We start from the raw sequence: 22,695 nt of genomic DNA on the forward strand, positions 1-22,695 counted from the left end.
CCACCCCCACACATGTTCCTCCCCCTCGTCCCCACCCCCACACACTTCCGTGCCATCATTTATGAAACAAATGAAAACATTTTGAAATGTTTCAAGAGAAATAGACTTGTTATAAAATTATCTTCTGTTTTAAATCCCCTGAAGCCTACAAAGCCCTTTTGACATGTCATCAGCAGTTAACAGCCAATGTGTCCATTTCATTATTTTAAATTTTAAAGGAAGTTTGCATGTGATGTCACATGGCAGCCAAGTTAAGAATTAAATTGTAAGAACCACGGTCAGATGCACAATAGACTTAAGAAAAGTATTTCTCAAGTCAGTACGTTGGTCCTGGGTTGAATACCAAGACCTTCTCTGTCAAGGATGTCATCGCTTCGGAAGGTAACACTGTTATAATAACGCTTTTCAAATGTAAATCATCTCTCCAGATCTTCTCCGTTTATCCAGCCCTGATCTAACGCACGTTCAAGTGTATCATGATGCGGCGGTCTCAGGCGTCAGGCTCTTTGCCGAGGTGGTCACGGGCATCTCCTCCGTGCCAGAAACTGCCTTCCTGTCCCCCTGCACACACGCCTGTCCCCGGAGGGCCCTCGTCCCAGCACGGCAGGCAGCCTCCGCTCCTCTTTCTCCTCCGGCCTCCCAGCCTCCCACGGCACAGTGCTCCACATGGCCTCCCGCCCTGGAAGGCACGGCCACGCCTGCCACACGTCACGGGTTCCTAGAAGTCTAGCCCATCTTCACGGGGCAGGCACCCAGCCCAGGCCCCAGATGAGATAGGTTCTCCATGACTGTCTCTCAAGGCCATCTGTCACCTGGTTAGACACAGGAGTGTCCCCAAATACGGGATAGTTTTTTAGGAAAGACAAATTATTTTTAAGAACTGAAGTGGCCTGTGGGTGCCCCCTGCCATTGAGCCATGTGGCCCGGAGCAGACCTGGGCCAGGAGCGCAGAGCCCCTACCTGCCAAGAGCCGTCCTGGTTTCCTGTGTCATTGACTTCACGACCAGGTAGATTTCTAAAGCATGCTGGCTCATCTTTGAACCTTTGTTTTGTAAAAATCAAAACTGAAAAGTTGGTGTTTGAGTTTTAATATTTTTGCACAAATTTGTACACCATAAAAATAAAAGTTTTTAGAATTTCTTTTTTCCCATAAGTCTTGGGGTTCCCCAGTATTGGTTTGGAAACCCCAGAAGTTAATGTTTTCCCAGCACAGTTGTCAAAAATTCTCTTTAACTCCAATTCTTTTTATTATATGAATTTACTGGTCCCACGAATGCCCAAACATCTGCTCATACTTCGAGCATGTTTATTGAGAGTCTGCTATGTGCCCAGCACTGTGCGGGATTGGGGCGTTGGAGATACAAGCGGGAAAATGAGCAAAAGTGTGCAGCCAAGTGGGGTGCAGACAGCTGACAGATGCTGTGACACAGGTTGTGAGCAGAGCTGCAAACACACAGGGGGGTGCTGGAGGCAACACCGAGCGGGCCTGCAGGGAGGTCGGGAGGCTACGAGCCAGGCCCATTGCCCTGCGTGTGTCCATCTCTGAGCCAGGGTGTGGGGGTGGGACCTCCACCATGGCTCCGCGGTGGGGACAGGAGGTGGGAGACGGAGCTGGCACTCTTGTCCCCATGTTGGAGAGCAGGGTGGGGACAGAGTCGACCCACTGGCGCTGCCAGCTGGGGCTGTGAACCTGGACCGCCAGCTTCGGTGGGCCTGTGCTTCTGTCTGGGGGGCTCTGGGGAAGCCATGAGCTAACGCCAGCCCGCCCAGCACCCTTGACAGGGTTTCTACGCGCTGCCCCCGGGACGGTCCCCCCGAGCGCCTGGGCCACAGTTTGCTGCAAGCCGGTGGTATGGAGGCTGCCTGCATCTCCAGATGCATTTGGCCGCCCGAGTGCGATGTGGCATGTGCATAACAGCCTATCATTTGGGGCTATTTTTAGCCACCATGCGTGCCAGCTCCCTAGCGGTGCCTTGCCTGCTGCGAGGTGTTGTTTCTGCCTGGAAGCCTTCAGCTTGGCTTGGAATAGAAAAATAAGGAGCCAAAGTCCAGAGTCCCTAAAATCAGGCTTGCCCTGTCTCCTGCATCAGCTCTGTGGGGGTGTTGGGGGCTATGGGCACGCTCATCTGTCACAGTCGTGGTCACAGCCGGCGGACAGGGGGGCAAACAGGGAGACCCAGGGCTGAGGATGCGCTGGCTCAGTCTGCACTGTCCGCGGACGAAGGTGTCTTTTGGAAAACACCCAAGCATGCTCCCCTGGGGCTCCGTTTCCCATTTTAGCCCACCTGCCCTGTGCCTGCACATGCGAGCGTGCGTGTGAGTATATGGGCATTCGTAATGGAGCGTACGGACTTCCGTCTTGAGCTAGCCTGATTCAAGCCCATCCGTGTCCCAGAGCCTGCGCTGAAGGCGCTTTCAGTCACATGGGGCAGGACTGTGGTTTCTGCCTGTGAGGCCAGTGCCGTCCGCGTGTGCAGAAAAGGTGCAACGTGAAGTGTCCCGGGGTGCAGGGGTCTTTAGGTCGTCTGGTAAATATTCTACACGTGGCAAAATAACCTTGCATGAAACAAGGGAGTGAGCTCCTACCATGTGCCACTTACTAGAGTCTAAGCACAAAGTGCCGAGCACCGACGGAGGTGAAGACAGGAGCGGTGTGAGCCCCAGGAGGGCTTCCCGGTGGAGGCGACACTGGACACACAGGAGCCTCTAGGATGTTTATCCAGAAACCACTTCACTCTCTGTCTCCAGATGGCTTTGTATGGCCGTCACACTGTGAGCGTTCCGAAGTCGGAAAGTAAACGATATCATCTGACCTTACGGAACCTGTCACAAGCCTTCTGCGATCGCTAAGGAAATTTGTAGCCCTCATCCCAAATCCTCCTTCCCGTTACCTGTTTGTACAATAAAACGTTACTGTTGGTCCTTTTCCAGCTCTTCGTACGTACACTTGATTCCAGCCCAGGGGAAGTTTAATTACAGCTCCTGTGTTCAAAGTACGTGTTTGTGTAGAACAGTGACGGCTTCTCGCGCGGCCGGGGTCTCTCAGCTGCCCTCCTTCGTGGAAGATTCAGGAAGATGCAGCATCAGAAAGACCAGAGTGGAGAGAAGGCGGGGAGAGAGTGTTTCCCGCCTCCGGCCGCTTGCGGCCCCCACTGCCCGCGGGGTTAACCCAAGTGAAATCTCGGCAGGACAGCTCGGCTTCCTCCGCTAAGTCCACACTCTTGTCCTCGCGGCGCACCCGCCAAGAGGAGTGAAGGAGGGCGATGAAAGCGATATTGACATTTAGAGAAGATGATTCATTGTCGCCTCTGGGGGAGACTTTCATAAGGAGCTTTCCTTAAATAGTGGTGGCCAGCTTCGCAGATGCTGGTGGGAGGTTCTCGCAGCCCCCACGTGGACAGGTGACCCAGAATCTGCCCGCGGGGCCTCCGACCTTCACCGCTGCTCCTCTGAGTCATTTCCTTTCTGCTCAAAGGACCCAAACCTCGTGGGGGCCGCCCACGTGAACCGGAGCGAGGATGGGAGCCCTGCTCGAGGGGCTGCTCCAGTCACAGTCCCCTGCTGGCTGCACTGCAGGCGCCTAGCCAGGTTTGCTGGCATACGGGTGCCCTCGGGGTGCCCCGGCCCGGCTGTGGGCCAGCGGGTGAACGTGGCCCAATGTGGAGGCTGCAGTGGGCCGGTAGGTGCTGGAACACAGCCCTCCATGCCCCACTGCCCACGTCCTGTCCCCCAGGGCTGCAGTGGCTGTGCAGACATGTCAGGAACCCCTGGGAGGGCACGACTGTCCGCCCACCCAGGTGCCGCCGATGGCCGAGTGTGAGCACTGCCCTGGGGGCTCTGGGGACGACGGTCCCCACAGGTGTGGGGGGCCCTCCCCAGAAGGCCAGGGCACAGGGCCGGAGACAGCCAGAGTCACCAGTGCAGGTGGCGGCTTCACACCCCGACGAGGCAGCGCCGGACCATCCCCAGACACAGCGGGCTCTGGTGTGCAGGCGGCCAGAGATGCCAGAGAAACCACGAGGGAAGGCGAGGCGCTTGCTGTGGCCCCCGAGTGGTGGCCAGGGGCGGGCCCCCCCAGGACCGTCGCTGGTCATTGGGTCAGGGGCACGTGCAGCAGAGACGCAGGGATGGGAGCCACGTGTTGGGGGGCGAACCTGAAGAGAAGCAGGGGGCATGTAAGTTTCCTTGTGGAGTGAGGCCCTCGGGACCAGGGGTGCTAGGCGGGGCAGGGCTGAGGTCAGGGAGGCCACTGTGGGCCGGGCTCTGGCCTCTGGTTTGTTTGCCGAGTGGGGAAGTCTCTGGAAGGTTTGCTCAGGAGGGTGTCATGACTCAGCTGACACTCACAGGGGTCACAGTGGCACTTCCGAGGAAAACAGGCTCAGGGCAGTGTTGGGGGGGTGGGGGGATGCGGAGCTTGCTCAGGGGAGGGGTGGGGAGTCCGGGACAGGAGCTGGAAGGAGAGTGCACAGGCTTTGGGACTGGCTGTGAGGCCCGAGAGGAAGGGGCAACCAGGAGAGCCCGGGGTGTGGGCCGAGCCCTGACTGGTCGTTGGCCACCAGGAAGGCTCCAGCCTTGGTCACCCTGTGCCCACGGGTCCAGACCTCGGTCAAGGCCCTTCTCCTGGCTCTTCTTCTGTTCCACGGACTTGCTGTCATGTGGAGATCAGGCCCGGCCTCAGAGTCCCCGGGGGTTCATTCAGTGCATATCCAGCCTTGAGGCCTTGAGGGTGAGGCCAGGACCCCATCGTCAGCTGTTTTGACCTGGGCAACCCCGAGGCATGTGGGCCAGGAGCACAACTGTCATGGGGTCCCTGCCCCTACAGCACCAGCTTCTCCCAGGGGCTCCAGCCCCTGTGAGACCCACTGGACCCGACACTTGAGGGGGCCCCGGGGCCTGAGGGCCGTCCAGGGGCGTCCCCTGCTAGGGGCAACGCTGGCACAGGGCATTGGGGGGGGGCCGCACCTAGGCAGTGACACCTTCCCGCCCATGCACACATGTTGTTGAGGTCCCGCTGCCAGGGCCTCACGAAGACTGACGGGCGTGTCTCTGTTCCCGAGTGAGGCTCTCCCAGGGACGCCTGCCGGGATGGGACGGGGCGGATCGGGGGGAGAAGGCCGGGGCAGCTCCACCGCCGGCTCCTGGCCCCGGGGCTCCTGTCCGCCGGTCCTGCCGAGAGCAGGGTGGATGTGAGGGGCCCCGGGGTGTGGCCGCAGCCTGAGCGTCCGTCGGCGGGTGGACGGTGAAGACGCTAAGGCACACGGAGGCGTGAGCTGCAGAGCGCGTGGGCACAGCAGGGTCTCCCGTCGCATTCCATGCTGCTTTGTCTGTTCCAGGCTGTGCCGTTCTTTGCTGCGCACCATGTGTCAGCTGCGTTCGGCCCGGGTAGCCAGAAACCAAACTGAGTTCCTTCAGAATGTCTCCTTTTAGTAATGGGGTCTCCCGGGAATCAGCGTCTAGAAATCATCGGCGCCTAGAATAGGCTTTTACTAAATGTCTGTCGCGCCTCGTTTCTGCGGTTTCGTGCAAGCACGGTCCGCTGCGTGTGCGTCAGGAGTGTGTGCGGGGAAGGTACGTTACAGATGGGGAAACAGAGGCACAGGGAGGCAAGTAGGTTGCCCGAGGTCGCGCGCCTTGAAGCAGAGCCAGGAGAACGTACTCACGTAACTTTATCTGAAGACGTGTGCGCGGGGTGGGGGCTTACCTCTGTCCTGGCCTTAGGAATGCATCCGTGTGTCTCTGTGACTTTGCTCTCATTTGACAAGTGTCTTAGTTCCCTGGGACTGTCCTCACAAAGCACCCACACAGAGGGGGCTGGAAATGGCAGAGTCACGGGCTCACAGCCTGGAGCCCGAGGTCCACGGTGAAGGTGCCGGCAGGTTGGTCCTGGGGCCGCGAGGGAGAAGCTGTCCCTCTCCCAGGTTCTGGAGGGTTCTGGCGATCTCTGGAGCTCCTAGGCTGGTAGACGTGTCCCCCGTCTTCACGCGGCATCTCCTATGTGTCCGCGCCCAAGTGACTCCCTTCCATAAGGACCAGGAATATTGGCTTTGGGGCCACAGTAATGACCTCACACAAACTTGGTCAGCTCTATAAAGACCTTGTTTCCAAAAAGTCACATCCTGAGTCACTGGGGTTTGGGCTTGATGTGTGAATTTGCAGGGACACCGTTCAGCCTGAAACAAGGCTTTAGACCTCACAGTTGATAATGCACGTCCTGTGTTTGCTGCAGCAGTGTGACCTTCTCCTTTTCTTTTAAGAAGGGGGCTGTCTCTACAGAGCCTGGTGTCAGCAGCCACTTCTGTTCCCGTGTGATGTCCTCCCCGTCCGGACCGCGCTGTCAGCAGCAGGCTCTTGAGGACCCTGCACTCAGCTGCACATCTGCCCACAGCCCTTCTGTTGTCTTGCAGGCGTCCTTCCCAGCAAACCTCCAGCTCGTCCTGGTTCTGCGCCCAACGGGGTTTTTCCAAAGGACTCTCTCTGACCTTGCGTTCAAATTCAATAGAGATGACTTCAAGATGAAGGTGCCCGTAAGTATGTCCCGCGTCCGCTCTGCGGTGGGTGGGTGTCATTGCTCTCTGGACCCACGCTTGGTAACGGGAGCCCCCGGTCGGGGCCCACCCCCAGCACGGCAGGCGGACCGGCCACGTGGACCGTCGGGAACTGCTGGTCCTCTCTCACGGTCCTTCCCTCCTTCCGCTCCCTGGGGAGAGCGCATCCACGCTGTGCCTCAGACGGATTGCTGTGGAGGAGCAGGCCCTGTGGGAGAGCCACGAGTCTAGAACATTCTTACTGAGCGAGGCTCAGGCTGAAAACAAGAGAGTCCACAGGCCGAGCGCCATCATCAGCCTCCTAGTGAGGAATAGCCAGGCTCTGCTGGTGCCGGGACAAGACAGGGGCCAGGGGAACGGGTCCGGTGTCCCCAGGCCTGCAGAGGGAGCCACCAGCGGGGTGGGTGGCCCCCAAGAGGACACTCCCTGCCACCAGCTCCCATCCTTGAGAACACAAGGCTGTGTAGGTCCCTTACACGGTGCCCCCAGGAAACCTGTTTCCCGCAAAGTCTGCTGGGGTCTCGCCAGCTCCTCTGGGAGCTGCACAGGGCAGGGGGCCGCCAGGCAGCGCATCCCCGTCCTGGGTGCATTTGTTCTCCAGGAAATCACTTGTTCTCTGTTGTGAAGAGGACCAGAACATACAGGGCCAGACCCCGGCACCTTGTGTAAGCTCCCGATAGTACCTACCAGATCGTGTTTGCCAATCTGAGAGTCCGTGGGGGTGCTTGTCCGTGAGGTCTGCACCTCTTCCTCCGTGTACAGGATGGCGGGTGCTCTGCGTGGTTAGGAGCCACGAGTGAGGCATCCCCAGCTTGTGGGCAAGTCGCACTCAGCAGCCCTAAACCATGGGCTTCGGGGTCTTGGGAAGACCAGTGCACTCACCTTTGGTAGCGCCGGACGCCTTCATTTCTGACGGCCCATTTCCTGGGGATGGGTAAGGACAGAACCACGGAGACACCGCTGGACGCTAGTGTCCCAGCGTGAAAGCCACTGTGCCTGGCCTCCTCCAGCCTCGTGACCCCCGCACGTCCAGCTGGTCCCTGCACGGGGCAAGTGAACCTCGCTAACAGCAGGCTTGACACAGACGTGTCCAAGGCAACTAGACGGGGGCCTGTCCTAAGGACAGCGGCCTCCCCTGCAAATGGCACTATTGGGCCAAATCCATGAGTTCTCAAAAACGGGCTTCACAAAAATCATTGCTGGAGTCTTCAGTTCACTGATCCATTTTAGATAACTCCTTAAAATTGTAGGAAACATCCTCTCAAGAATGCTATTGTTAAAATGTGTTCATTTTAGCAAAGTGTCTGGTTTCGGTGCTGTGTGCTGACCTCGTGGTGGACAGAAAATGTTGAGAGAAACGGTCCCTACGCCTTTTCTGTCGTGATGAAACGCACGCGAAGCACGTGCAGGGTTAGCCGAGACGCAGAGGTCATGAGGAAGGGGGCCAGGCTCTGGTCACGTGGGTGGTGAGACAGGGCTACCCGGAAGCACATGACAGTTCCGTTGGAGGGACAGACAGTCCTCCCTGCCGTGACCGCTGCCCTCCTCCAGGGACGTTTCAGCCTCTTCTGCGTGAAGGTCGTGGCTCACGGGATCTCAGTGGCAGCATGGACAGTTTGGGCTGCGTTATCCTCTGTGGTGGGGCTGTCCCGCGGGGGTGGGATTCAGCAGCACCCCCGCATTGTGACAATCAGAAACATCTCCAGATGTTGTCAGGCGTCCCCTGGGGACAGAACCGCCCGGGCGAGAACCCGTGCTTTAAACTAATATGGCGTTCAGTAGTACAGAAGATACTGTGCGATGCCATTTTGCCTAAACCTCTCAAGCGTCTGTCCAACAGCTTACAAAGCAAGGGCTGTGTCTTTATCCAGAACTCATGGGCAGAATGTCCCAGAAAGGGCGAGAGACACAGACAAGTCCTGTGGGAAGAGCTTCCTGGGGCCCACGGAAGGACACAGCCCTGACGGTCTGCTGGTGCCTGTGGTGACCCCACTGGGCTTCCGTGGGCATAGGGATGAAACAATGTCCTTTCGGGTCCGAGTGCAGCTCAGGTACCGCCAGAAGCTCCCCCTGCTAGGGGGCCGAGCGCACCTGTGGGACACCCAGGGTCGGCTGTGTGCTCAGCTCTTGTCGGGACTCGAACGCCTGCCATCAGTGCTGAGATCTGTCATCACAGGCCCATTTCACACTGAGACACAGAGAGAAGGTCGAGCAGCCTGGAAGTGGCAGAGCCGGGAGTTAAGCCCGGGTCCAAAGTCAGATGCCTCCTGTCCACGCTGCCGCCATTAGTGCCTGGCGGGAGAGCATTGCTCCCCGTCTGCGGCGGTCTCTTCACGGGGGCGGCATCTTTCCTCCTCTAGGTCATAATGCTGAGCTCAGTACCAGAATTGCATGGTTACATCGACAAGTCCCAGCTGACGGAGGACCTGGGCGGGACCCTGGATTACTGCCACACCAGGTGGCTGTGTCACCGCACGGTGAGTCCCTCCGGCTGCCGCATGCAGGCTAGGCTGTGGGTCTCCCTCATCCTGGCTTGATCCGCTGAATAGCTTTTGCATGACGGTACTGCCTTTTCCAAAGACATGTTCCCAATAACCTCAGTTTTGTTCCCCAAGAATGAGGAGATGGTCTCAGTGGACCTCAGTCATCTAAAGAAACAACATGAGTAATAAGCTTGGGAGTGGTTTTCTCTGGGCTCAGAAACAGAACAGAAAGGAAAGCCCCTCGGGTGGGGGAGAGACAGCGCAGAATGACTCTGGCTGATGAGAACCCGTGTAGACAATGCCCGGTACGTTTCTGGAGAGGTGGTGAGGCTCAGGGACCACCCGCCGATGCGGGCCCTGCCCCCTCCCGGGAGGGCCTGTGGGCTCCGCGCTGGATGCCGGCTCTCCAGGCGGCACGTGAGCACAGCCTGGTGATGGTGCTCTCCTTCTCCCCAAGGCGATCGAAAGTTTCGCCCTCATGGTTAAGCAGACGGCTCAGATGCTGCAGTCCTTCGGGACCGAGCTGGCCGAAACGGAGCTGCCCAACGACGTGCAGTCGACGAGCACAGTGCTCTTCGCGCACACGGAGAAGAAGGACAAAGTGAAGGTACGTGTGGCTTCTGTGCAAGACGGGAAGGGAAAGAGACCCATGGGCATCAGGCAAGACCGGCCTGAGCCATTTCAAAGGGGCATTTTGGTGCCTGTGAGCCGGCGAGCTCTCCAAGGAGAACTGAAACGTGCTTCTTAAAAGTGGCTCGTGGGGCGCCTGGTGGCTCAGTCCGTTGAGCACCTGCCTTCGGCTCAGATCATGATCCTGGGGTCCTGGGATGGAGCCCTGCATCAGAATCCCTGCTCAGCGGGAGTCCGCTTCTCCCTCTCACTCTCCTCTGTGCTCTCTCGCTCTCAAATACGTAAATAGAATCTTTAAAAATATATATAAAAAAAGTGGCTCGTTGTCCGTCAGCCTGAGTGCTATGAGGTTTGAGAGCCGCCAGGAGCTAGCATCCCCCCTCTGAGTGGTTCCTTCACTGTGCAGACGGCTGGGCTGCTCGCCAGGAGCTTCTGCTTTTTAGCACAAGCAAGGCAGGACATCTGCTCATGGTTCCCAGACAGCAGGTGGGGGACAGTGGGCTGACCTGGGGGACTGCATCCGTAAGCCAGCCCCCCGTCCTCGAGTCCCCACCAGCACCCCCGGGGAGCCTGTGCTGGGCGGGGTGTGGCTTTGGGTCAGGGATGGCCCCACCCCCAGAAGCCCGCACACCCCTTCGCTCCTGGCAGTGAGGACACCACGGAAGCAGGCACATAGAGGTCTGGTTTCCTCCTAGTCTCTTACCTCCTCCCCCTGTCCCAAGTGACCCGTAGCCCTAGCTGTGCCCTGGCCACAGCCGGAGGAGTCTCCAGATGCCTGCCGTCCTCTGGCAGCTCTAAGGGAAACGTGGGAGTGAGCCCAGGGTGCCAGGCACTGCGCTGTCCCTGCAGGAGGACATGAGGTTGGCATTGGATGAAGGGCAGAGCATCTTGGAAAACATCAGGGAGCCTCTGGCCAAGAGTGGAGAGCAGAGCCTGAACCAGGACCAGCTCGATAACCAGACCACCGTGCAGAGGTGAGGGCCCGGGCCAGGGGCAGGAGCAGTAGGCCCTGGGCTGAGGACAGAGCAATGGATGACCCAGGGGCCCCCATCACCTCATCCTAACGGGAAACGAAGGGACCACGCGTCCTTACCGCTGACACGCTTTTCTTCCAAACCCCAAAGAGAGCAGCTCTTCCGGAGAGGAAGCCGTCTCAGAGCAAAGGTTCTTTTCCGCAGGCATGGGGGACGTTTAAGGGAGCTGGTGGCACCAGGGTCCTGCAGTTTTGTGGGGCCCTCACCCTTCCCCACCCACCTGTCTGTGCCCATCTGGCTGACTTATGCCTTTGAGACCCAGGGCCTTCAGTGGGCAGGGGACAATGTGCATGTCCTCCTTGGGCTCCGGCTGCCTGAGAGCCATGCAGACTGACCCCAGCGCCCTGGAACGCCCACAGCCCCACGCGTAGGCCAGGTCCTTGTTCAGGGAGGAGGCGCCCACACAGGAACCCAGCAGTTGGACGGCCTGCTGGCGACACCCAGCCACCACAGGCTGACCCAGACCCAGACCAGGCGGATTCTTAAACTCTGTCCCCCCTAGGTGGCGGTTGACTCAGCGGGCAGGTGTTCTGTGCCCGGGATGGGGGGTGGCCCCAGGGGGATGCGGGCCCCATGCAGATGTGAAGTGAGGAATAGAGGAGGCTTGAGCTGACCCCACGTAAGGGTGTCCGGCACGGGTTCTGGCCTGGGAGTGGGGTCAGTGAATGGTGGCGGCTCACTGCACCCTCCCTCCTCGGACCAATGTTAGAAGTGAGAAGCCCAGACTGCTGACCTCTTGGCTTGTAACACGCTCAGCCCAGCCCTTCACCGTGTGGCTCCTGGTAGACGCGGGCATGCCCCTGCAATCAGGTGTGGGGACAGCAGCCCCGGCAGGGAACGCCCCACTATGCCTCGGAAAGGCCTTTCCTGCGGGCAGAGTTGGGCCTGCGAATCCCGCGTCTAGTGCTGGAGAGCGGTGGCGAGGGTGTAGACAGGCGGCCACTGGAGACGGAGCCCACGCCCTGCGTCGCACACCCATTCCGAGCCTGTCCTGTTCGCAGGCTCCTGGCCCAGCTGAACGAGACTGAGGCCGCCTTCGATGAGTTCTGGGCCAAGCACCAGCAGAAACTCCAGCAGTGTCTGCAGCTCCGGCATTTTGAGCAGGACTTCCGCGAGGTGAGTGGCCGGAGCAGGGGTAGCTGGCAGCGGGCACCTGGCACTCCAGCCGCAGGAAGCCAGAGAGGTGGCCCAGATCCACCCGCCACTGCGGGCCGAGCTGCCCAGGTGATCGTGGCAGTCGGTGGTCTCTGGGTGCCACATGGAGCCGCAGGACCCGGTGGGACCGGACCTTGAAGTGTGTGGCAGGTGAGCCATTGCCACGGCAGGTTCCGCTCTCTGCCGTCGGCGTGCATTCCTTGTGGGTGAGCCCAGGAGCCGCCTGCATGCTCCCTCACCCGGCATGCACTTGTCCTGCGCCTGCTGTGTGCCTGGCATGGGGCCCTGGGCACACAGACCTGAGAGTGACCGTCCGCTGGACGCCGCAGCACAGCGGTTGCGGAAGTGACGCATGGCCGTGGTGGTGATTGTCTCGACGGGACTCCACGGAAGCCGTTGGTCATGTGTTTATGCGAGGGAGCACGCAGAACCGTGCATGTGCTCTCACCCTGCCACAGAACATTTCTCCTGGTCCCTCTGGTCAGGGGGGTGGGCGGATCTCAAATGCGCGAGAAATAAGTAACGACATGAACTCCAGCACTAGTGCTGTTGCAAGGCCGCAGGTAATGGCCGGGTGAGCAGAACCAAGCGTTCCGATCCCCCCAGAGTCCTGAGACATCACCTTTCAGGAAATATGGGATTGGTTCAGTAGCACTCACTGAGCACGTGTGGAACCTCGGGGGCGCACGGGGAACCAGCCTCCCTGGTTGGGACCAGAGAGGTAACCCCAGCCCTCCAGTGTGAACAGCACCGTGGGAGCACATGCAGAAGATCATCCTTCGTCTCCTCCTTCGGGGAGTGGAGGCAGGCTCACCAAACGACAGACTGACGGACAGGTGTAGATTTGCATGCAGTTGTGAAATAACGAGCCAGACCTCACGTACCCTCCAGCCGGCTTCCCCCAGAGCCACGTCTCCCAAACCACGCTCGGGATCTCAGTGCAGACGCTGACGCGGTTAGCACACGGAACATCCGCCCCAACACAGACCTGGGTTTCCCTCTTGTAGACACACCTCCCTCCCACCCCACCCACCCCCTGCCCTCCTGAACCCACGTCCCCTCCTACTCTACCCTCTCCTGGACCCCTGGCAACCACTGATCTGCTGTTTCCACATGCTGTCGTTTCAAAAATGTTCTAGAAATGGGGTCATACATAGGTAGCCTCCTGGGCCTGGCTGTCTTCATGCAGCAGAATCGGCGCAGATGTTCAAAGTCCACTCTTGTTACTGCTGAGTCATTAGGGTCCTGGGGTGCGGGGAAGCCACGGTTTCACCCTTCACCTGTTGAAGGACATCTGGGCTGTTTCCAGGATTTTACTACCATAAAAATCTGTTATAAACATTCACGTACGGCTTTTTGTGTGAACGTAGTTGTTGTTTCTCTGAGGTAAGAGCTCCGGAGTGCAGGTGTGGGTCGTGGTTGCCGCATGTTACCTTTCTGAGAAGCTGCTGGCCTGTTCCCGCCGCACCTGCACCTCTGCGCCCAGCGGCACGTGTGAGGCTTGGCGGCATTATTTTTACCGTCCCGCCTGCAGCTGGTGACACGGAGCAGCCTTCCTGGCTCACCGGTCATCAGTTTATCCTCTCGGTGAAATGTCTCTACTCCCATTGTTGCCCATTTTCTGACCAGATAGTCTTGGTTTGGGTTTGGGGGTTTTACTGCTGGGATTTGGGTCCTAGTCCTGGTCGGACGTGTGGCTGGAAAATCCCTTCTTCAGTCCGTCCCTCGTCTCTTCATCCTCCGACAGGGCTTTCCACACAGCAAGGGTTCTCATTTTGATAAAGTCCAATTTATCAGGTTTTTTTTAAGGATCATACTTTTGGCATCCATCCAAAATCCTGGGTCCCAAGTATGTTCTCCTAGGCTTTTCTTCCTAAAAGTTTTATAGTTCTACATTTAAGCCCTGATCCATTTTGAGTTAACTCTCGGGTAGGGTGAGAATCAGGTCACGGTTCAGTTTTAGTCTCTGGGTTTCCAGGGGCTCTCGCAGCATTTGTCAAAAACGCTATCTGTTCTCCATTGGACTGGTTTTCCCCTTTTGTCAAAAATCGGTGGGCATATCCGTCTGGGTCTGCTCCCGGGTCTGCGTCCCATCCGTCCGTCCATCGTTGACACCAGTCTTGCTGGTTCTGGCTGTGCACTAAGTCTTGAAATCAGGTGGACCGTTCCTCGCACCGCCTCCCTCTCCCCAAATCGTTTGAGGTCCTCCAGTCCCTTTGCCTTTCCACATACATTTTAAAACAATTTGTCCAGATCTGCGAAGTTTTCCCAGCGTTTTGATAGGAACTGTATTGAATCTGTATTTGGGGAGAGTCAGTGTCTTTCCTGCGTTGAGTCTTGCAATCAAGGAACACAAGGTTGTGCAGTTTTCCACAAACCAGACTGGTATGTGTTCTGTCTGATTTGTACCCGAGGATTTCGTCTTTAAGCAGGTGTCGGTGTTGTTAATTTTGGCGTTCATATATTGCTATACGTACAAATACAACAGAGTTTCGTATGTTTATCTAGTCTCCTGGAACCTTGCCGAACTCACTTATTCTGTGAGTTGTGTTGTAGAGTTTTGGGGGTTTTCTACACAGATGATTAGGTCATGTGCAAACAAGGACAACTTGATTCTTTCCTTTTCCATCTCTAAGTCTTTTGGTTCTTTGTATTCTTGTTTCTCTGTGTGTGTATTATTTTGCTGTCTTGCACTGGCTAACAGTAGTGAGAGTGGACATTCCTGCCTTGTTCCCAGTCTTAGAAGGCAAGCGTTGCTCTCACCAGCATGACAGCTGTCCCATAGGTGGTATGACTTCTAAGGATGTGTCCCTCTGCCCTGTTTCCTGAGAAGCACCTGGCTCCTCTCCGCGCCTGCCCGTCCTGCTTTGGGCAGTGCCTCCATACCCGACACGGGCCTGGGCCTCCTGCCCCTCCTGTGTTTCAGGTCAAAGGCTCCTTAGACGCATCAGCCCAGAAGATAGCAACCTTCACGGACGTGGGCAACAGCCTGGCGCACGCAGAGCATCTCCTGAAGGACCTCGCCAGCTTTGAGGAGAAGTCGAGCGTGAGGACTGGGACGCGGGCTGGTGCGGGCAGGGGACGGCCTGGGGGTGGTGCTCACGGCACCACCAGGGTCACTTGGAAAGGCACGGGAAGAGGGCCCTCTCACCATCAGGTGGGGGACGTCCACGAGTGGGGCATGGCAGCATGGCCCCACCCACCGCCCTCCCACTCTTACCCCCACCCCCACGGGTCCCTCCCAGAAAGTCGCACGCGGCTTGCTTTCACAAACACAAGCTGAGCTGTGTGTCCGGGCGGCTGTCTCCCCAGGCCTCTGTAGAGAGGGCCCGCGCCCTGTCCCTGGAGGGCGAGAAGCTCATCGACAGCAAGCATTATGCCGTGGACTCCATCCGCCCCAAGTGCCACGAGCTCCAGCACCTCTGTGACCAGTTCGCAGCCGAGGTGGAGAGGCGGCGGGGGCTACTGGGCAAGTCCCTGGAGCTGCACAGCCTCCTGGAAGCGGTAAGCCCCATGCCCACGCCCTCCTGCTCCCGCGTGGCCCACTCCTTCCCCGTGGACCGCAGTCACGGGCTGGAAGTGGGCCCTGCGCGCTGCTGTCTGTGGGCCTTCCTCGAGCCCCAGCCAGTCACGGCTGCCCGTTTTCTAGAATTCCCTTGCCACAATTGAAAGTCTTTCCAAGGCCCAAAGCCAGCCGGCGGTAAATTCCCTGCACGTTCTTTGTGTGAACGAGTCCCATCCGGGCTATGTGTGTGGCTTTGGGGCGCCATGCAGCCGTGCGCAGAAGTTCCCAGAAGCGTGGCAGTGGCAGGCCGTGGGTGGGATGGCTGGAGGGCCCGGTTACAGCACGCCTCCCAGACACGCCAAGACACCCCCGCTGACGGTGCCCTCCTCTCCCTCTGCACCGCTTGGCGCCTCCAGTCCATGAAGTGGTGCGACGAGGGTATCTACCTGCTGGCCTCTCAGCCTGTGGACAAGTGCCAGTCCCAGGACGGCGCGGAGGCGGCCCTGCAGGAAATCGAGAAATTCCTAGAGACTGGTGCGGAGAATAAGATCCAGGAGCTCAGTAAAATTTACCAGGACTACGAGCCCATCCTCACCAAAGACCTGAGGGTACGTGTAGCCGGGCCTGTGCGGACGGCGGGGAGTCACTCCGGGGCGCACGGAAGAATCCCGGCGTGAGCTCTGAGAGTGTCCTGGGCGTCCGGGGGCTCAGCTCCCCCTCCTGCAGCGTCTCCCTCACAGGGTCCTTCCCCCCGAGGAGCGTGTTCTTGATGGAACAGCCACTGCTGGGTGCCCTGCTTCCTGCGAGCCCTGCTGTGTCTGACACGGACCCCGGTGCCCCACTCCCACCCAGCCAGCTGTCCGCACCCTTCCTCCAGGGGCCCGCAGACCCGTGGTGGCCTCACGTCCCTCCTTTCCAGCTGACTCTCCTCCCAGCTTCAAGTCCCCTATTCCCAGGAGCCCCACCTCTCCCGTCTGCAGCCAGGGTGCGCATGCAGGATTGCCGTGCGGCAGCTGTGGCACGGTGTCCCAAGCTCGTGGGAGGGCGTGCTGCTTAAATTGGTGGCGTCTCTTACTGATGAGTCCATACACCATGTCCCCTCAGGAGCATGTGCAGAAGGTCTTCCAGAAGCAAGAGGGCATGGAGGAAATGTTCCACCGCAGACAGGCGAGCCTGAAGAAGCTGGCGGCCAAGCAGACGCGGCCCGTGCAGCCCGTGGCACCCCGGCCAGAGGCGCTCACGAAATCGCCCTGCCCCTCCCCAGGTGTGTGCCATCACCATCCTTCCAGGCCACGGTCGGCCCTTGTAAATAAAGTTTTATCAGCACGCAGCCGGTGTGTGCCGTCCACTGGCCGTCAAGGGGCTCGTCCCTGACTCCAGTCTCTGCCCCAGCTGATCTGTCTTCAGTGCTATTGCCAAAATAGTTCTCCGACTGCAGCCTAAAGCCCCTGGCGGCCCTGGCCTGTAGTGGTCTCCTCCTCGGAGGCCGAGCACGTGGCCACGCCATTCCCCAGAGCCCCTTCTGGGGAGGCGTCCGCCTGCCGTCCGTGTCAGGGCTTTGGCGAATGTGCCATAAGCTGGTGAGACCCTGGAGAGCTGGCTCCCACCCGCCATCTCCACAGCACGCGGCAACCGTTAGAGGAGACCTTACCCCCGGTCCCGCGGCCTCTGGGCCCCGTGTGTGCACTGACCCGCCTAGCCCGGGCTCCATCTTCCTACTGCCCTGTCTCCCACCCGCCCTCCTCTGCTCCTCGTTTCCTCGGCTCTCCTTCCCCTCCTGGGGTGCGGGGCTCACTCCGGTTCCTGCAACAGTCCCAGGCCTCCCAGCTCCCAGGTGCAGTCTGCCCCTCCAGGCTCGAGATACGAAGCCACGCCTTCCTTCTTCATTTCTTCCCAAACCAGGCAGCCGGAGAGGCTCTGAGAACAGTTCTGAGAGCAGCGCGCTCCGGAGAGGGCCCTACAGGAGGGCCAAGGTGAGGCTGCCGTCCAGGCCACCCTGCCACGGCTGCTCTCCTCGCGGTCCAGCCCCGCCTGGCTCCCCCTGGCCCGCCCGTGCCGTGGGACCTCAGATCCCTCCCCAGCGGGGAGTGAGGTTGGGCTCCTTGAAGTCAGGACGTAGGGCTGCACCTTCTCACATTCAGCTCAATGCGCCGCGTGCTCTCCCCTCCTCAGAGTGAGATGAGCGAGGGCCGGCAGGGCCGGAGCAGCTCCGCAGGAGAGGAGGAGGAAAGCCTGGCCATCTTGAGGAGGTGAGTGGCTCTGGTCCGGACATGGCGAGTGCACCCCTCAGAGCTCAGCCTTTGGCCACAGGGTGTCCGAACATCAGCAGGCCCGGATCTGTCCGCGTCCACTGCAACGCGGGTGCCACGGAGTGCACACTCGGCGTGAGGATGTGCAGTGCGTCTGTCCCTGTGGCACGTCCACATCCAGAGCCAAGAAAAAACTGGTTTTCTCTAGAAAAGCCTTTTGTCCCTGGATCCTCAGGCAGGATTTTGGTGATTAGAAATGGCTTGTGTCCCCCCCTGTTCAAGCCCCAGGTGATGAGACCGTGGGATTCACTGGAGACTGGTGTGTAGCAGTGCTCACCGCCCCTGACCGGCTCCCTGGCTCCTCTGTGCACCACGCCCGCGGGCTGGTGCCGTTTCCCTTTCTCGACCCCTCCTCTTCCCACACCCACCCCGCGCTGGGGGTCTTCTGTCTGCGCCCCTTCTGGTCTAACGCGTCTCTGCTCACAGGCATGTGATGAACGAGCTCTTGGACACGGAACGGGTCTACGTGGAGGAGCTGCTGTGTGTCCTGGAGGTGAGCCTGTGCCGGGGGACGGCCAGGGTGCCCCTTTGAGCCTGTTTGCCGTCTCACCCCACACACAAAGTGAGAGGAGGGTGGCAACTTTACTCAGACGGCCCCAAGCTGGCAACAAATCACGTGTCCCTCAGTGGGACCAGGGACAAGGAGATGCAGCTGCATCTGCTCCGGAACCTGCTCCCAGTAGCAAGGAACAGAGCATGGCTGACCCGGGAGCGTGGCTGACCCCCGGAGCGTGGCTGGCCCCAGAGGGTGGCTGGCCCGGGAGCATGGCTGACCCCGGAGCGTGGCTGACCCCTGGAGCGTGGCTGACCCCGGGAGCGTGGCTGACCCCGGGAGCGTGGCTGACCCCGGAGGGTGGCTGACCCAGGAGCGTGGCTGACCCCGGGAGCGTGGCTGACCCCGGAGCACGGCTGACCCTGGGAGCGTGGCTGACCCAGGAGAGTGGCTGACCCCCAGAGCGTGGCTGACCCCGGGAGCGTGGCTGGCCCCGGAGCGTGGCTGACCCCTGGAGCGTGGCTGACCCCCGGAGCGTGGCTGACCCCCGGAGCGTGGCTGACCCCGGGAGCGTGGCTGACCCCCGGAGCGTGGCTGACCCCGGGAGCGTGGCTGGCCCCGGAAGCGTGGCTGACCCCCGGAGCGTGGCTGGCCCCGGAGCGTGGCTGACCCCCGGAGCGTGGCTGACCCCGGAGCGTGGCTGACCCCGGAGGGTGGCTGACCCGGGAGCGTGGCTGACCCCGGAGGGTGGCTGACCCGGGAGCGTGGCTGACCCCGGGAGCGTGGCTGACCTGGGAGCGTGGCTGACCCTGGGAGCGTGGCTGACCCAGGAGAGTGGCTGACCCCGGAGGGTGGCTGACCCCGGGAGCATGGCTGACCCCGGGAGCATGGCTGACCCAGGAGCGTGGCTGATCCCGGAGCGTGGCTGACCCCGGGAGCGTGGCTGACCCGGGAGAGTGGCAAGAGCAGGAGGAGTCAAACAGGACTGTGTGTGATTCCCGTAAAGGAATAGCTGAGCTGCCTGGTCTGGGTGGAGGAGCAGAGTGGAGGACTTGGGGGCTGTTCAGGAAGGCAGGGGGCCTGTGGGGACTGGAATGTTTTGGATCTTGGTCTGGGTGGTGGTTACAGGGGTGTAGACATTTAAATGAGTCTTCAAGGAGCACGCATAAGATTTCTCTCCTTCATAGCAGTTAAATGAGTTTTAAGAGGTTGAAAGGCAAAGGATGGAACTCCCCCCCACAACCCGTAAAAGACATGCTATATTGGTTCACTCACGTTTTTTGGTGCTCATGTCAGCGTGGCGATCTCAGAAATGGCCGGTGAATAGATAAGGGTGGATTCACTCTCTAAACCCCGAGTGGTGTCACCTACCTGCTCACAGCCCACAGCACCCATCCCAGAGCCCGGCGTCCCTCCCAACCTGCCCCCTCCTCCGCAGGGCTACGCAGCAGAGCTGGATAACCCGCTCATGGCCCACCTCGTGTCACCAGGCCTCCAAACCAAGAAGGACGTTTTGTTTGGAAACATGGAAGAGATTTACCACTTTCATAACAGGTCAGGCCCTCCTCTGACCACACCTGTGCGGTGGGGTCTGCCTCCGAGACCACTGCCCGCAGGGAGCTGGACCACGCGCAGGCCCTGGGCTGTGGCTGCGGGTGGACAGCATCCTTTCCTTCTCCCAGGGGACAGGCTCTCAGGGGCTGCCGCGGAGCAGTGGGCTCAGGTGGGAGGCACCCGCCGGGCCATTACAGGTGGCCCATCCCCCCACCAGGAAGCACTGGGGCTTTGAGGACATAGGAGCGGCCCCCACTTCTGCGTGGCCGGCAGCGGCCGGCCCTGCTCAGTTGTGCATTTGGCTCTTTGGGGTGGCGTCAAAGCCACAGCACTCAGCAAGGCCCGTTTTGTTCCCAAGCTCGTCCTTGAAAAGGAGGCAACGGCAGACATTCCTGCCCCCTCTCCTCCCCTCGCAAGGGCGTCTGTGGCCACTATGGCTTTGGGGGAAGTAGGAATAGTGCTCCTGCGGCCACCCGCCCTTGGGTCCTCATTGTGGGGAAGGACGTGAGGAGGTGACGCAGGATGCACGGGGGGCATTCGGACATACAGCACGCACCCGCGTGTCCTGAGAAAGCCTCCTCGGGGCTTGTGGGGCGATTGGGACTTCTGTGTGACCACATGCTCTCAGCCTTGGTCACTAGCCTCTGTCACCCACTCGCTTATAGACGAGGCACCAGTCTGCCACCAGACCCCGATCCCTCCCTCTCCACGGAGGGGGCACGGATCCGGTGGCCTGGTCCCTCAGCATCCTCGGCTCTGCCCCGGCCTCGGTGCTGGGCCGCCGGCGGCTGGAAGCCACAGTGCTTGTGAACTGACCCCGGGGAGTGCTCCCTGGAGGCGGGGTTGAGCCCAGGCGCTGCAGTGCACACACACAGCACGGGCAGAGCTCGCTGAGTGTGGGCGGGGCTCTCACAGCTGGACCTGCTTCCTCCTCCCTGTCCTAACTTTTTTTTTTTTTAATGTTTATTATATTATGTTAGTCACCATACAGTACGTCCTTGGTTTTTGATGTAAAGTTCGATGATTCATTAGTTGCGTCTAACACCCAGTGCACCGCGCAATACGTGCCCTCCTCTCTACCCATCACCAGTCTATCCCATTCCCCCACCCCCTCCCCTCTGAGCCCCTCAGTTTGTTTCTCATAGTCCATAGTCTCTCATGCTCCATTCCCCCTTCTGATTCCCCCCTTTCTTTATCCCTTTCTTCTCCTACCGATCTTCCTAGTTCTTATGTTCCACAGATGAGAGAAACCATATGATAATTGTCTTTCTCTGCTTGACTTATGTCCTAACTTCTGTGGGAACACCAGCGACCTGAAGCAACCCGCAGAGGGGTCAGGTCTGCTCCAACCTGAGTTTGCTGCAGCTGGGCCCCCAGGAGTGCCCGGCCTGGGCTGCAGGGCCCTGCTCACAGTGTCCTGACTGTCCAGAGTTAGAAATAAACGTGACCTGGGAAATCATGTCTATTCACATGTGACTGGTGTTTCCTCTGGGTTGCTCTTCATGTGACCTAAGGCGAACTTGCTCTGTCTAGAATATTCCTGAGGGAACTGGAAGACTACACAGACTGCCCAGAGCTGGTTGGAAGGTGTTTCCTGGAACGGGTATGTGTTTTCTCAATGTGCGCTTTGCCATGCCTTCCTTGTTAAAATTACCGCATAAAACAATCATGACTTGAAACCGTATCATGGTCTCCTTCTAACCCACTGAAATCACAAAGTGCAGATGTTCCCGGTCTGCCTGACTCCGTTTTATCTAAAGCCCCATAACTGGTTCAGAAGAGCCAGACTTAGAAAGCGTCTGTCTTGATTGCACACATCAGACCTCGCAGCTGAACTTAGCTGAACTTCCTCGAGCTGCTGCCTCCGTCTGGCCCTGCCCCGATCACCAGCCCTCCCGCACGAGTGGGCCTGGGTCGGGTCGCCTCCCTTTCCTCCTTGACACGGCTGACATCCAGCTCCTTCCGGGGCTGGGAGAAGCGGTGGGAGCAGGATGGGGCGCTCCTCTCAGGCCCATCACGGTGCGCTGCGAGCTGACCCAACATGGAAATCGTAGCTGAGCTGAGGTCATTTTCACGATGTAATAGATGGCGGTCAAGACACGTCAGCCTGACTTGGGGTCGAGAGTCAGAAGGAAGGAGGAGGAGCCGTATTTCTGCTCCCACTCCGTCTGGTCGCTGGGGATGCTTCTCGGTGCTGTTGAGAGCTGGGGGGAGGGGTCACGCTGGAGGTCAGTGGTTGTCAAAGTGGGTGCCCTGGCCAGCAGCACTAGCATCCTGGGATCTTAGTGGAAATGCAGGTTCTCAGGTCCCAGCCCACACCTGCCGAATCAGAGCCCCCAGTGGCGTTGTGTGTTAACAAACCTGCGGGCAGCTCCGTGCACACGCACGTTTGAGCACCCAGCTCTTTCTTGAGAAAGTTAGCACTGATTTTAGTCCGTTATTCTCATGGCAAAAGGCCAGCGGAGTGGTGCCGGTCTGTGTAAAGGCGGGGACCGAGGAAGCCCCGGAGCGAAGCCTGGTGGGTTTGTTACGCGGCGTGGGCGATGGAGGAGGGGAACGGGCTGTGCCCCTGACGCGCTCTGTCCCCGGGGCAGATGGAGGAGTTCCAGATATACGAGAAGTACTGTCAGAACAAGCCGCGCTCCGAGAGCCTGTGGAGACAGTGCTCCGACTGCCCCTTCTTTCAGGTGTGTTTGGGGGCCCTCCTGAGGAGCGCGCGGTCTCCCTCCCCAGTGCACTCGCACACAGGGACTGTGAGGCGGTCTCAGTGGGCATTCTGGGCTTGCAGGAGTGCCAGAGAAAGCTGGACCACAAGCTGAGCCTGGACTCCTACCTGCTCAAGCCGGTGCAGAGAATCACCAAGTACCAGCTGCTGCTCAAGGTGGGCTGCCCGCCCGGCCAGCCCCCCATCCCCCCCAAAAAAAAAAAAAAAAAAAAAAAAAAAAAAAAAAAAAAAAAAAAAAAAAACCCCCCACCCCTGCTCCCGC

At 59.3% G+C, this 22,695-nt stretch overlaps 1 protein-coding gene across 12 annotated transcripts in view; it reads left to right on the forward strand.

The window, feature by feature from the left end:
- MCF2L (MCF.2 cell line derived transforming sequence like) overlaps window positions 1–22,695 on the forward strand; it is a 142,797-nt gene that overhangs the window by 107,187 nt on the left and 12,915 nt on the right. For all 12 annotated transcript variants that reach the window (XR_004626835.1, XM_034665490.1, XM_034665493.1 and 9 more), the window contains 16 exons: window positions 6,405–6,524; window positions 8,906–9,022; window positions 9,486–9,635; window positions 10,508–10,632; window positions 11,694–11,808; window positions 14,774–14,893; window positions 15,160–15,351; window positions 15,769–15,960; window positions 16,457–16,616; window positions 17,255–17,325; window positions 17,525–17,601; window positions 18,088–18,154; window positions 19,593–19,708; window positions 21,242–21,311; window positions 22,303–22,395; window positions 22,497–22,589. Coding sequence is in view for 11 of the 12 variants with exons in the window: in XM_034665490.1 (XP_034521381.1) it covers window positions 6,405–6,524; window positions 8,906–9,022; window positions 9,486–9,635; window positions 10,508–10,632; window positions 11,694–11,808; window positions 14,774–14,893; window positions 15,160–15,351; window positions 15,769–15,960; window positions 16,457–16,616; window positions 17,255–17,325; window positions 17,525–17,601; window positions 18,088–18,154; window positions 19,593–19,708; window positions 21,242–21,311; window positions 22,303–22,395; window positions 22,497–22,589 (1,878 nt within the window). In the remaining variant the exon portion in view is untranslated. The remainder of the gene's footprint in view (window positions 1–6,404; window positions 6,525–8,905; window positions 9,023–9,485; window positions 9,636–10,507; window positions 10,633–11,693; window positions 11,809–14,773; window positions 14,894–15,159; window positions 15,352–15,768; window positions 15,961–16,456; window positions 16,617–17,254; window positions 17,326–17,524; window positions 17,602–18,087; window positions 18,155–19,592; window positions 19,709–21,241; window positions 21,312–22,302; window positions 22,396–22,496; window positions 22,590–22,695) is intronic.

Source organism: Ailuropoda melanoleuca, chromosome 7, assembly GCF_002007445.2.
Source record: "Ailuropoda melanoleuca isolate Jingjing chromosome 7, ASM200744v2, whole genome shotgun sequence".
NCBI classification, from domain to species: domain Eukaryota; kingdom Metazoa; phylum Chordata; class Mammalia; order Carnivora; family Ursidae; genus Ailuropoda; species Ailuropoda melanoleuca.